Source organism: Oryza glaberrima, chromosome 4 (assembly GCF_000147395.1).
Source record: "Oryza glaberrima chromosome 4, OglaRS2, whole genome shotgun sequence".
Lineage (NCBI taxonomy): Eukaryota > Viridiplantae > Streptophyta > Magnoliopsida > Poales > Poaceae > Oryza > Oryza glaberrima.
The window spans coordinates 26,034,120-26,048,127 of NC_068329.1; the positions used below are offsets into that span (position 1 = coordinate 26,034,120).

The 14,008-nt window shown below is 44.2% G+C and overlaps 4 protein-coding genes across 4 annotated transcripts; 2 read left to right on the forward strand and 2 right to left on the reverse strand.

Annotated features, from left to right (window-relative positions):
- The first annotated feature begins 309 nt into the window (after positions 1-309).
- Positions 310-4,752, forward strand: LOC127770716 (calcium-dependent protein kinase 13). Its single transcript, XM_052296529.1, has 7 exons — positions 310-1,426; positions 1,953-2,096; positions 2,185-2,337; positions 2,484-2,599; positions 3,075-3,242; positions 3,722-3,946; positions 4,367-4,752. Exons 1-7 carry the CDS (start codon positions 700-702, stop codon positions 4,487-4,489), a joined length of 1,656 nt encoding a protein of 551 aa, XP_052152489.1. The 5' UTR covers positions 310-699; the 3' UTR covers positions 4,490-4,752.
- LOC127770715 (pentatricopeptide repeat-containing protein At3g26782, mitochondrial-like) lies at positions 4,475-7,737 on the reverse strand. Its single transcript, XM_052296528.1, has one exon. The coding sequence runs from the start codon at positions 7,673-7,675 to the stop codon at positions 5,015-5,017; it is 2,661 nt and encodes an 886-aa protein (XP_052152488.1). The 5' UTR covers positions 7,676-7,737; the 3' UTR covers positions 4,475-5,014.
- An 87-nt stretch (positions 7,738-7,824) lies between these two features.
- Positions 7,825-11,083, forward strand: LOC127770717 (uncharacterized). The gene is made up of 6 exons (XM_052296530.1): positions 7,825-8,024; positions 8,419-8,479; positions 8,608-8,743; positions 8,896-9,223; positions 10,005-10,133; positions 10,339-11,083. The coding sequence occupies exons 1-6, from the start codon at positions 7,937-7,939 to the stop codon at positions 10,851-10,853; spliced, it is 1,257 nt and encodes a 418-aa protein (XP_052152490.1). The 5' UTR covers positions 7,825-7,936; the 3' UTR covers positions 10,854-11,083.
- A 92-nt stretch (positions 11,084-11,175) lies between these two features.
- On the reverse strand, positions 11,176-13,717 carry LOC127770718 (protein MULTIPLE CHLOROPLAST DIVISION SITE 1). The gene is made up of 4 exons (XM_052296531.1): positions 13,410-13,717; positions 12,758-12,924; positions 11,747-12,134; positions 11,176-11,591 (listed from the first exon to the last, which is right to left on the reverse strand). The coding sequence occupies exons 1-4, from the start codon at positions 13,614-13,616 to the stop codon at positions 11,394-11,396; spliced, it is 960 nt and encodes a 319-aa protein (XP_052152491.1). The 5' UTR covers positions 13,617-13,717; the 3' UTR covers positions 11,176-11,393.
- Positions 13,718-14,008: the final 291 nt, after the last annotated feature.

Here is a 14,008-nt window from a genome sequence, read left to right on the forward strand (position 1 = left end):
CCTGCCCTGCACGGCAGAGTTCAGTGTACCCATCCGCTTCGCAGAAGCCGATGCGGGGGCAACGAGACGAAACCCGCTGCCGACTTCGCCTCACCTTCCCCGCTCCACCCCCCCGTCCTTACGTGCAAAAATCCAAAATCACGCCAAGTACTCCCCACAAGCCCATCAACGAGACGGGGGAGCCTCTCTTTCACCCGCAGCCGCACGGCTCTCGCCTCAGCGAGTCGGCGTCTCGCGTCGTTTGATGGTATCGCACTGACCGCCACGATACGAAGCATAAAATAGGTCGTAGCGTCCAATAATTTCTAGCCTATCTACTCATCAACCGCACACGAAAGAACAAGGGCCGCCAAGTTGCAGTTAGCTAGCTGTTGCGCTCGCTTTCCCCCAAACGTGACCCGGCCGGGATGGAGAAGTCGCCATGAAGCAGCCTCCCGCTGCTGCTTTCTCTCTCTCGCCTCGTTAAAATCTCTCTTCCACCCCGAACCCCATCCAGTTCAGTTCCCTCTCGATTGCTTCCCGTGCTCTCGCTCTCTCGCTTGCTAGATCAGAGATTCCCCTCTGCGGCGGTTGTGAGGTTTCCGCTTCGGCTCGCTAGCTAGCTCTGCCGTTTCTGTGAGAGCCGGGAGCACCAACCGCGCGTGGGGTGGGTGCCCGGAGGTTTGATGCGCGTGGCCGCCGGTTTCTCCCCGTCGTTTGATGGGCAACGCATGCGGCGGTTCCCTTAGATCCAAGTACCTGAGCTTCAAGCAGACCGCGTCGCAGCGCCACGACACCGACGACAACAACAACGCCGCCGCGGCCGACTCGCCGAAGAAGCCCTCCCGCCCTCCAGCAGCCGCCAAGACGGACGACCACCCAGTCTCCGCGTCGGCGCCGGCCGCCGCCATGAGGCGCGGCCAGGCGCCCGCCGACCTCGGCTCGGTGCTCGGCCACCCCACCCCCAACCTCCGCGACCTCTACGCCATGGGCAGGAAGCTCGGGCAGGGGCAGTTCGGCACCACCTACCTCTGCACCGAGCTGTCCACTGGGGTGGACTACGCCTGCAAGTCCATTTCCAAGCGCAAGCTCATCACCAAGGAGGACATCGAAGACGTTCGCCGCGAGATCCAGATCATGCACCATCTCTCGGGCCACAAGAACGTCGTCGCCATCAAGGGCGCCTACGAGGACCAGCTATACGTGCACATCGTCATGGAGCTCTGCGCCGGCGGCGAGCTCTTCGATCGCATCATACAGCGCGGCCACTACAGCGAGCGGAAGGCCGCCGAGCTCACGCGGATCATCGTTGGGGTCGTCGAGGCCTGCCACTCGCTCGGGGTCATGCACCGGGACCTCAAGCCAGAAAACTTCCTGCTTGCCAACAAGGACGATGACCTCTCGCTCAAGGCCATAGATTTTGGTCTCTCAGTCTTCTTCAAGCCCGGTAAGCTACTTATGCAGAACACAAAGGCTTTAAACTGTGTTTTAATCCACTATTCCGATGCAAAATTGGTGTTGCGATTCGCAAATATTGTAGCGTCACATTAGAGTTAACATGCATCGGTTAATCCATTGTCTGAAGAAAAAAAAATGGAGGCAACATGCAACTGCAATTCTCAGTTTCTGAATAATTAGTTGGGCATATAGTGGAACATTCAAGGGTAGCACTACAGCAGTGGGAACATTGTTAATGAGTTCATTGCATCCTGCAAGGTCTGAAATACACGTTCGTTGGGGAGCAGCTGAATGGCAGAGTAAACTGATGGAAGCTAGTTCACTGGGAGGATTTCTGAGTTAAATGTAGTGGAAAACGATGGAAGCTGAACGACATCTTGTTCTAATAAACATCTATAATGCTGTATTCTGTATTGTGGGGAATTTGATGTTTCCATAAGCTAAATTAGGTTACTGTAGGCATATTTATATGAGCTTGTTCCTCCTTTTATTCTTCGTCTTCTTTTCCATCTCAGGTCAAACTTTTACCGATGTTGTCGGAAGCCCATATTACGTAGCTCCAGAAGTGTTGTTGAAACACTATGGACCAGAAGCTGATGTATGGACTGCAGGTGTCATTCTCTACATTTTACTAAGTGGTGTACCCCCATTCTGGGCAGGTAAATTTTGATTTCCCCCTTCAATTAACCTGGGAAGCTTGTTTTCTGATGATTGTAGCTTGACATTTTTCGTATGTATACAATGCAGAGACACAACAAGGAATATTTGATGCTGTACTAAAAGGTTTCATTGATTTTGATTCTGATCCTTGGCCTGTGATCTCTGAGAGCGCAAAGGATCTTATAACAAAAATGCTCAATCCTCGCCCAAAGGAACGCTTAACAGCACATGAAGTTCTATGTATGTTTCTTTTACTATATTTTTTTTTGACAAAATTCTTTTACTATGTTGTACTCGTGGTCTTATTTTTCTCTCTAATGCCTATCCAATCACTTGACACATTTGCAACTGCCGGGAGAAAATGTAACACTTCAACTCTTGCTCAGGCCATCCATGGATTCGTGATCACGGAGTTGCTCCAGATCGGCCTCTTGATCCAGCTGTCCTATCTCGCATCAAGCAGTTCTCTGCAATGAATAAGTTGAAGAAGATGGCTTTGCGGGTACGCATGATAACTTTAAGCTTAAGTTTTAAATTACCAGCTTTGTGATACATTGGCTTTTTTTTTTCTCTACAATAGACTGTTTATTTTGCTCTATGATAAGCTTTTCGCCTAATCTTTCAACTTGAACTGAATGCATAGAAGGTGACCTTTTCACTGCCAGCTGTTGACAAGTTTTTGTAGTGACTTTTATTCACTAAAAAATAGTACTATACTCAAAGTGGTTTCTTTTGGGGGCAATACTATGTCTTTTTGTTGTTTCTGTTGAACGGTCACCCACCCACCATATTTATTAAATGTGACCGGATTTGTTATAACACTAGGGAGGTATGATGGTTTGATCATTTCTTTTCAGTCTCCCCTTAATACTAGGGAGCTATTGAAGCAAACCATGTTGAATTTTGGAACCTGTACTGTTGGTGAAGCATAATTAGTGGGTTTTGCATTTATGAACAATTTGTGTTTATCCTACCAGGTAATAGCTGAGAGTCTCTCAGAGGAGGAAATCGCTGGGTTGAAGGAAATGTTTCAGACTATGGATGCTGATAACAGTGGTGCGATCACATATGATGAGCTTAAAGAAGGCTTGAGAAAATATGGCTCAACACTTAAGGACACCGAGATTCGTGATCTTATGGATGCAGTAAGTTAACTTCAACCTATTTGAATGCTGCTTTCGATTTCTTCTGTGTTAGTGACTTATATTTTGAAGATACTTAAGGACCTTGAACTTAAAGTTACCTTAAAACATTCTGAATAAAATGCCTTTTGGTGTCATATTACTTATAAGTCGGTCGAGACTTGAGAAACTCTTGGTTAAAAAAAGAAAGATATGAGAAACTCAAGCTGCTTCCTGCCTCACAAGATTACTTGACTTCATGGAGAAGCTTGAGCGCTCAAGAGAGAAGTCATTACCCATGCATTTTCCTTTTTGTTGGCTGTTTTCTTTAGAGTATCTATGATTAGAAAACATGCAGCAGGCAGATCTTGCCTTCTTAAATTTCTTTGTAGGCTGATAACTTCAGCCTCATGCTTGTCTTTCTACTGCAAACATTTCAAAAACAGGTTAACATGGTAAATCAAGAAGCTTACATTGTCCCTTTTGTTCTGTTGTTTCATCAGGCAGATATAGACAACAGCGGAACAATTGATTATATCGAATTCATTGCTGCAACATTGCATCTCAATAAACTGGAGCGAGAGGAACATCTTGTGGCAGCTTTTTCATATTTTGACAAAGATGGAAGTGGTTACATCACAGTGGATGAACTGCAGCAAGCTTGCAAAGAGCATAACATGCCCGATGCTTTTCTTGATGATGTCATCAATGAAGCTGATCAGGACAATGTAAGTATAGTGTTGATACCTCCTGATGTGCTATATAACTATGTTATATATTATTCTGGTATAGCTGGGATGTGTACAAAAATGAATGTGCAAGCAGCGGATGCAATAAAGTTTGTTCAATTAGTTAAGACAATTAAAGGCTTTGCATTGGATTGTTTAGTATTGAGGTGGAAAACCAACCATAGTACCTGAACTACCTAGGTCTTGAAACTCTTTCAATCCATTATTGGGATCACATATGCTCTAGTAGGTGGTTAGCTGTCCAGTCATGTGCTTTACTTAACAAAGGCCTAGGGACTTCTCTTCAATAACCAGCAGAATTCATTTTGTTACTTCATTAATGAATGTTTATGGTTATGTTAGTAGCAAAAAGAAGTTAGTGCCATGACTTGTTTGCCTAATGTTGCTCCCTTTTGTCAGGATGGGCGCATTGACTATGGAGAATTTGTTGCCATGATGACCAAGGGCAATATGGGAGTCGGACGAAGAACAATGAGAAACAGCTTGAATATCAGCATGAGGGACGCACCTGGTGCACTCTAGACTTCCACGATGTACAGCTTACGGATTTTAGCTTCTTCCTGTCTTCCTGCGATTTTTTAGCGTTGTCAGATGTCCGCGGGTGTGTTTTTCTGGTGGTTCTGATTTAACTTGTCAATTGATTCCATGGAATGCATAACAAGATGTCCATGCCACGCTCAAACGAAGCTGGGTTGTAAATCTCTCGTACGCCATTGCTCAACTCTGAAGGTGTTCGGTGAACTAGCTCGTATTCTTTGTGTTGCAATGGATGAACTTATACTGGCTGTGTTGGGTGTAATTGCATTGCCAACATTTACAGGGGCATGTGAGATCCCGCTTTATCCACCGAGTATTCTTTGCGCATAGATAGCTTCACAGACTTCACACTATAAATATTTTTTCTGGGTTCCAAATGGGGCGGAGTATAATAATCAAAGGTAGAGATAAATAACACGAGAAAATGAAATTTCCAGAATTGCAGATTATGTTACTTCTCTCAATCAATTTCTGGGCTACAAAAATGTATTCCGGAGAAAAGTTCCGTGATCACCAATAGTCCCCGCAAGAACAAGAACCACTTTTGAAGTGGTGAAACCGAACACCATCTCGGATCACAAACTCCCGATCAGTCACAGAAGATATCAGCTTGATCACCGTGTGGCAGTCCCCGCAAATGCGCAGGTTCTTCATGATGTGAATAGGCATCCAAGCAGGCAAGCTCATGATCCCAAACGCCACAGCCAGCTTCTCGCTGTGATGAATCTCAGACCGTGGCGACTCGGTCCTCACATAACCGAGATGTGCAATCTTTTCCATGAGTTCATCCAGCTTGTTACGAATTGCAATCACTTGTGGGTGGTTCACATCATCTGCTTTGAAGACGTGAACCTTGTTTTCGACTTCCATCCAGCTATAGCCCGGGTTTTTCTTTATCCCTTTGTCCCTCATTAGCTTCCTAACTTGTGCAGAATCATCTGACTTCCCAGCATCCGAATATATCTTGGCTAGAAGCATGTAGCTACCAGAATCAGGTGAGTCCAGCTCGAACACGTGCTTCGCTGCCAATTCTGCAAGTTCATCGTTGCCATGTATCTTACAGGCACTAAGAAGAGCTCCCCAAACCTCAGCAGTTGGTTTCATGGGCATTTTATCAATGAGATCCTTGGCTTCAGTCAAATGCCCTGCACGGCCAAGAAGGTCCACCATGCAGGAGAAATGCTCCAACCCTGGAGATATGCCATGGACTCTTGTCATCATATCAAAGTAGAGTTTCCCTTCCTGCACAAGTCCAGAGTGGCTACAGCCTGACAGAACTGCGACATAGCTTATGTAGTCAGGTTTTGCACCTTTGCTCAGCATATCATCAAATGTCTTTGCAGCTTGCTTCCCCATGCCATGTTGTGAATAACCAGTGATCATGGCATTCCATGAAACCACATCCTTTCCATTTAGGAGGTCAAATAGTTTTTGCGCCTCAGATATCCTGCCACATTTGGAGTACATTGTGATAGCAGCATTTGCGACTGACACGTTTAAAATGAGACCTGCCTTCACAGTATGACCAATAATCTGATCTCCAAGTTTATTTGCACCTATATCTGCACACCCTCTGAACAATGTAACATAAGTAACCCAGTCAGGAGTGACATCCTTCTGACTTAGCATTGCACTGTACATCTTGAGGCCATCTTCCTCAGCTCCATGTTGTATATATGCCCCCAACATTGCATTCCATGTAATGGCATTCCTTGTGGCCATGCCATCAAAGAATTCACGAGCCTTAATGATGTTCCCAATTTGAGAATATGCAGTAATCATGCTAGTCCATGATACAATATCCCTTTCAGACATTGAACTGAATACAAATTCAGCATTCTGGAGATCACCGCACTTCGCATACAACGAGATGAGAGAATTGGAGACGACGATAGCTCGATTGTGTCCACTTTTCAGACAGAGTGAGTGCAGCTGCCTACCGAGGCACAAATCCATCCTGTTGAAACAGCCACTTATTAGAGTTGCCAGTGCAAATTGATCAATTGCCATCAACTCAGCTCTCATCTGATTGAACAACTCGACAGATTTACTGAAGCACTCATACTGCAAAGATCCCCCTATAAGAACTGTCCATGATACACTGTTGCGATCTTGTAAAGAATTGAAAACTCTCTTTGCTTCCTTGAAACTGCCACATTTTGCATATAGTTCAATTAGAGCACTGGCAACATAAGGGTCAATTTGTGGTAGGCTACGGATAACCTTAGCATGGAGTTGCTTACCCCATCCCAAAGAAAACAATCTAGCACATGCAGTCAGAGAACTAGTGTATGTTGTTGAATCAAGACGCACACCTTTTCTGTGCATTTCTACAACCAAACCAAGGGCTTCTCTGACTCGCCCGCTCTGGGACAATGCTGCTATCATCATATTCCATGAAACAACATCTCGTTCAGCCATGTCCTCAAAATACTCAATAGCATGATCAATACCATATAACTTGGCATACCCTGCTAGCATACTGTTCCGACAGAAAATAGTTGGCCTCTCAATCTGACTGAACAATCTTGAAGCAAAATCGACATACCCACATCTTACAAACATGTCAACAAGAGCAGTCTCAACGTCCGGGTCACCCCAGAAATCAAACTTCCAAAACAACCCAAGCAGCTGCGGTGCTAATTCACGGCAGCCAAGAGCGCCGCAAGACTTCATAACACAGCAAAATGTGAAGGCGTTTGGCAACGAATCCCCACTTCGATGCATTGAGACGAAGGTTTCCAGACCATCCAAGAACCGGCGGGCCTGGAAGTATCCGGACATGAGCGTGTTCCACGAGGCGACATCCCTCCTAGGCATTCTGTCAAACAGTTCCTCGGCGTCGCTCAGACTGCCTTGTTTGGCATACCCGTTCATCATTATGTTGTGCGTGATGACATTGGGCTCCTTGATATCCGCACGCAGCAATCGGCGAGCGTCGGAGAGGGCTCCGCAGGAGAGGTAGGCATGGAGGAGGGTGTTCTGGAGGAAGACGGCGGACGCGAGGCCCACCGTGACGAGGCGGCCGTGCAGAGCGCGCGCCCCGGCGAGCGCGCCGCGGGATCCACACGAGCGGAGCGCGTCCGCGAGTGCCTGCGTGACGGCCATGTGGGAGGAGGCGGCAGCGGGAGGAGGAGGAGGAGACGGCGGCGGCCATGGGCGCTCCACCATTCAAACGCGTCGCGGCTTGGCGGCGGGAGGAGGGAGGCAAAGCGAACTGTGAAACGCACGATGACAAGTGGGCCCCGTAATTGCGTGATGTGGCTGTGTATTGTTAGGGTGAAAGCGTAAACCTGTTTCCCTGGCTGCTTACCGCCTTCTACTCCGTCTTCTTCCTCCTCTCTCTCTCTCTCTCTCTCTCTCCCTCGTTGCCGTCGCGACTCGCGAGGAAGACTGGTGTTTTGGGGGTACAGGGTTTGGTTCATCGAGGCGATGGAGAGCGGAGCCGGATCCTTGGAGGCGCGGCCGGGCGTCCTCGTCGTCGGCGCGCCTGGCGTCGGCAAGAGAACCATCCTCTCCCGTGAGATCTCGCTGCCCTTTTTTTTATTATGCCTTTGACGTGTCTTGATTTGGATGCAAAAATATTCGACCTGATGGGATAGCAAAATATGAGGGGGCTTGCAAATTCATCGCGTCGTTGAGGAGATATTCGTGTGATCCTTTGGTATTCTGGGTGAAAACGGGAGTTAATTTCGAGTAGTTGGAGAAGAAGAGCCCCAAGCATGATAGTTTTAGACACTTGTAGATGATAAAAAAAAAACAGCATGCTCGTTATGCATCAGATTGACGAATTATTGTCGAAAAGATAATTGAAAAATTACTTGTGAGTTGGAGATATAGATTTATATGTATATATACTTGGCCCTTTCCTGTTTCCATCCTCTTAGTTTATAATAATTTTACATAAACTGCAGGACTGCTTGCAGCTGAAATACCGGACACACATGACTTGTCATCAGGTGTGCTGTGTCAGGGGTATGTGACTGTACTAGCGCAGTTTATTTCCTTGAATGAGTTGCAATACTTAGAGAAGTAGAGGACATAATTTTGAGCTAGCCTTTTGATACCTAACTGGATCTCTTTTGCTATTGATTGTTATCCAGGTGGAACATTGACACAAAGTACTACTCAGCAGATCTTTCTGTTTGGACGGCACATCTTGGGCAAGGGTTTTCTCTTGATTCCCTCCCTCATCTCGACCAGTTGGATGCTCTTGTTATGGTCTTCGATATGAGTGATGTCCGAACTGCATCCCTAATATACATTCTTACATTCTGCTGTTCCATTTTCTATCTTCTATTTTTCTAAAATTTGTGAACTATATAATTTCTGTATCTTATTTTTTTAATCTTTGATAGTACAGTAGGCTAATTGTCTTTGAAATGATGCAGGAATCATCCTTCCTTACTCTCCAGAACTGGGTTTCTAGTGTTGATGTTCAGAGGTTTGAAATTCTGTTGTGCATTGGAAATAAAGCAGATCTTGTGCTTGGCCATGGTGCACACGTAGAATATAGGAGGCGTATGCAAAAGATTGGCGAGTCAAGTACTGATCCACATCCTGAATATTTGGATTTTGGGATAAACGAAAGTGAAGGTTGTGGATTGTTATCAGAGGAAGAACCACAAATAGAGATCAGAGACTCCGCTTCACATTGGTGCATTGAACACAATATTGAGTATGTCGAAGCTTGTGCTTCCAATGCTGACTTTGATAAATGTAAGTAAGTTGTATTGAGGCTGTGATTCTTAAGTGTTTTCTCCACATCGTTTTCTACATCAACACATTTTTTTTAGTTATATGTATGCTACCATATTGAACAGTGGTGTCGTTTAGAAATAATTTTCTGTATGCCATTCATCTGCTTCCATCATAGTGTTTGACTAGATTTCTCACATCTTTCTTTAGTAATGTAGAAGATGCAGGTAGGGCCGAACTTCTGTTAGTAACATCATAAGTTGCACATTCTTAGTTGTTAATGAAGCTGAGTGAGGACATTGAACTTCTTAGTACAAAGGGGAAAATAGTTTCAGCTTCTTTGTAAAATGCTTCAGGCTGAACCATGTTTGGGTTGGTTTAAGTCTTCAAACTCAAATGCATCTAAAATAAAGCTAAAACCTTTCCATGTGCTGATCCTTTTTTTTTTTAGTTTTAACATATGTTAACCGAGACTTTGAGATTCTTTCTGACAGTTTGGAAACCGAATTAATTAACAGCTATATTTTATTTGATTGAATTGAACTGTGAGTTGCTCTAGTTTGGGCAGTTAAGTTTCACTTTGTCAGATTATTTCTGTTATTTTATGAAGTTATTGTGCAGACCTACATGCTACAAATTAGCCCCATCTATGGTTGTTTTTATTTGTATTCTTTAATGAAAAATTATCATTATTGTGTTGATAATCTCCAATGAAAAAGGACTTGTTCTGGCCAAAGTCGAATATTTACTGGATGTTGGAATGTTTCTTTCTTAATTGACTTATATCCGTGCCTTGCAATAGGTCTATCGGTGAATGGAGATAGTCAAGGCTTAGAGCGACTCCTTGGAGCCCTTTCTGCACACATGTGGCCTGGAATGATTCTGAAATCTGGAAACAGAATAACCGTTCCATCCTTGGTTGAGAAAGAAGGTGAGTTAAACCAGACCATTGGGATGAGTTGACGAACCCTGTTTACTTTGTAATATAGAGCAACTTAGGGTGCCATGCTAAGCTGTTCCCTTGCTCAGTAACTTTAACTCTTAAAAGATGCTTACCTATTGAGCAGAACATTTGTTGTTAGTTGTCCAACTAAAATGGTCTATCTTGCCTTAACCATTCTGTTTCCTTTCTACAGAATCTACAGATGATGAATCCAATTACGAATTTGAGTACGAAGTTCTGTCCCATGGATCTGATGAACAATGGGAATTCATTGGTGAGTCAAGTACGTCAAGAGACTTGGAGGGATTGAATGAAGATACAGCTACTCATGATAAAACTAATCAGGTTGTGGATGCTGATGCTAATTCAGTGGCATCCAATCCTCTTCCAAATGGCAGAATGACAGAAACTGCTGAGGAAAAACTGGTACCTCAGAGCCACAAAAGCGAGGTTAGTAATGATATGGATAACACACAAGCAGATGCTTCAGAGAAACTGCAAGCTGGTATCCCAGAGGGTAACAAGCTATTTGAAGATGAGCATTACGGTGTAGATGATCTGGAGCGGCTAATGTCAGAGATTGGCAACATGCGCTCCAATTTAAGGCTCATGCCTGACTTCCAAAGGAAAGAGATGGCTGCCAAGCTTGCCATGAAAATGGCAACCATGTTTGGTGATAACGACGAAGAGGGCTCTGAAGATATCTGATTCAATTCACGGAGCCCACCTTTTGCATGTCTTCAAACATATGTTCCCAGTTTATGGCGTGCTGATTTGTACAGGCAGATGGGCCGCAGGCCGTGTAGGCATTTCCATCGGATATCATAATTCTCAGTGAAATTTTGTACCTTAGTAGTTCCATATTTACCATTCTTACTGCTGTAAGTTGTATACTGTATTATTTGAAATTAAAGTTCTCTGGAATCGACTTGTCTGAATCTGAGTGTCATTTGTCAAATATTATGCTACAAAGGAATTGAGCAAAATAACAAATTAAAGAATCAGGCAAGCTGTCGTGCACTCGTAGTCGTAGGCAACTGGGGTGCATCTGGAAAACTTGAGAAAGAAAATATCCCTTTACAACATACGAAATACATTCCGTAGCAATGCCCTATGCTAAGTCACTACGTAAGCCTACAGGCCCAAAATTCTTCTATCTACAGCTAAAACCTGAGTCCTCAGTACACTACACAACGAAGCTGACAAGCTGTTGAAGCAGGTGCTAAGGAGTTGACACAATTCACAAATTTATTGTTCTTCCAGACTTTTTGATTGTGAGTTGTTGTCAGGGCTACGCTTTTCAGACTCCAAGGTTGGTTGACCATTTTGGTTCTTCACTGTGCCAGATAACGAGTTTTGCCGACTCCCAGATGACTCGTTTGATGATAATCTTAGTTGCCTGTCACTAAGCTGCATATTCCTTTGGCTAGAAGAGAACTTGTTAACCTGCAAAAGATAGTAGAGATTCTAGAACATTATTATGAAAGACAGGCGATAAAAGGAAAGGTCTTTGATTGAATGGGATTCTAGCTTCAATTGTTAGAACGAGGTTGGAGCTTTTGAAATAAAGCCGTAAATCCTAACAGGTAGGGTCTACTCACATTATTTGAAGCCTCTAGCCTTGTCTGCAAAGCTTCATGCTCAGCTTTGACACGGGATGGGACCCCATCCTTTTGATAAACATTTTGTTTAGCAGTCTCCTCATCCACTTCAGTTGAAGCAGCAGCAAATGGGTGGTTTACGGGAATCCATCTAACTGTATCTGGATCAACATCTGGTGGCAAGGAATCACCTTCTTTAAGAAAAACAGTGGGCCTTTTCCACTGATACGTACGTGATCTCCTTTTCTGATGCATTGCTTGTTGTTCTTTTGTAAGCCTAATGGGAGCAAGCCGGTACTCCTTGCCAAACACTTGAGCGGTAGAAGTATCCTCATCAATCTTGACTAATGGATTATTGAAAGGATCATCGTACACTCGGGGTTTTGCTCTGCAGTAGTTATTTGTCAAAATATTGCTTGATTAACAAATTCTTACGGGTTGATGTGATAGAAATTAAACTAAAATTCCACATCTGTACAACGGTTTTTTTTTATCATTTATGTTTTATTGAACATGACCACTATCACTTTAAAGTAGCATTCTACTGGCTGTACCACTCAACAAGATTGTGGTGTAGGAATGTAGTGTTAAAATAACATTAAGTAAGTAATTAAAGACAGAAAATAGCTGCAATTCCTCACACAATACATAACAATATCATAAAGGAAAATGGAAGGCTATATAATTGGATATTATGGCACACTAGCAATCTAATGTTAGACCAAGTATATAGACATGAACAACCTATATCAGTTCTGAATGCTTTGTAAACATTATGCATAGACACAGAAATTGTGAAATGTGTCTTCAAAAGTTCATCAAGATAAATGTATAATCCTGACAATCAGTGCTAGGTAATTGGTTTATCTGAACACTATGGTGAACTAATAAACATGCAGACTAAACAGTGAAAAGCCAAATCCAAATGGTGCACCTAGTATATTTCAGCATATAGCTTTGGTGGATATTGTAGATGGAAATGCAAAAGTTAAGTTCTAGGTAGCAACATACATCCCACGTTGTCCTGATTTTAATTGTCCACGCCTTATTAGGTCAGCAACAGAGCCTTTATTGTCACGCTCATGAATCCTAATGATGACCTGTCTTGCAACAGCAGCCAAAAGTGTGATGCCGAGACAGAATCCAGCAATAAAGTTTAGTCCAATGTTTTTCTTGATCTGCATGCAAAGAGAAGAACAAGATATGAAAGTGCCTAAAATCTCGTAAACTTCAACAAATACCCTAATGAACTGCAGATTGCTCATGAGCAAGGAACCAATCAACCAACTGAGCAACAAGGACAGAGTAGCAGGGCTTATGGGATAGAAATCTCATGCAATTTTCACATTAATTTATTAGTGTTATGACAAAACCATATACTTAGATCCAATTCCACTATGTTCATAAATAATCTCAAGGGACATCTATATTGTACATTCATGCAAACTTACAAATGCTCCGCATAGGCTGCATTTTCTTCTACTGGCCAACATTATCACAACGACAGCCCCATCTTTACACATGCCTAACAGGTTCACACAGACAGCTTAATCGCCTTAAACGCAGTAAAACCAACTCGCAATCACCAACTCATTCTCACACTGACAGAAACTAATCCATAATTCGAATGGACAGAAATACTAACTACGGAGGACGCCCTTACCGCAGCAACAGCAGGGGGCACCGAGGCGACGACAGCCCTCAGATCTCCCACCCTCCTCTCCAGAGCCCCGACCTTCCGGTCCCCGTTTGCGACGCCACTACCGTCGCTCGAAGCCCTAATTGGCCGGGGCCACCTCGCCCGCAGGCGGCAGGGCCGAGGCGGGACGACGCGGAAGGAGAGGGAGACGGCGACGGAGGCGGGCGCCATCGCCGCCCTCGCATGGAGGAGCTGAGGCTAAGGGAATGGGGATGTGCTCAGGGCCCGAGGTAGGAGATGGAGACGGAGGCCATGGCTAAACAGCTTCCCCCTCTGCGCAGTGGCTGGAGTATACAGTGACACTCGCGGTCTCGCACACCGGATTATGCGGGCTTCAGAAATAGCCCATGGGCCTCGACTCCGAATCCTGCCAGGCCTAGCAACATACAGAATCTGAGATGTAGCCCATCTGGAAACGTACATATACACACAAGCTTCTTTTTTTTCACACCGTACACACCAACTAACGAATTTCAATAAATATTCTGATAGTTTTAGGAGTATAAATGTGAAAAAAAGATTTCTTTTTTTTCTCCCTGTACGTAATAAATTTAAAGATAAAA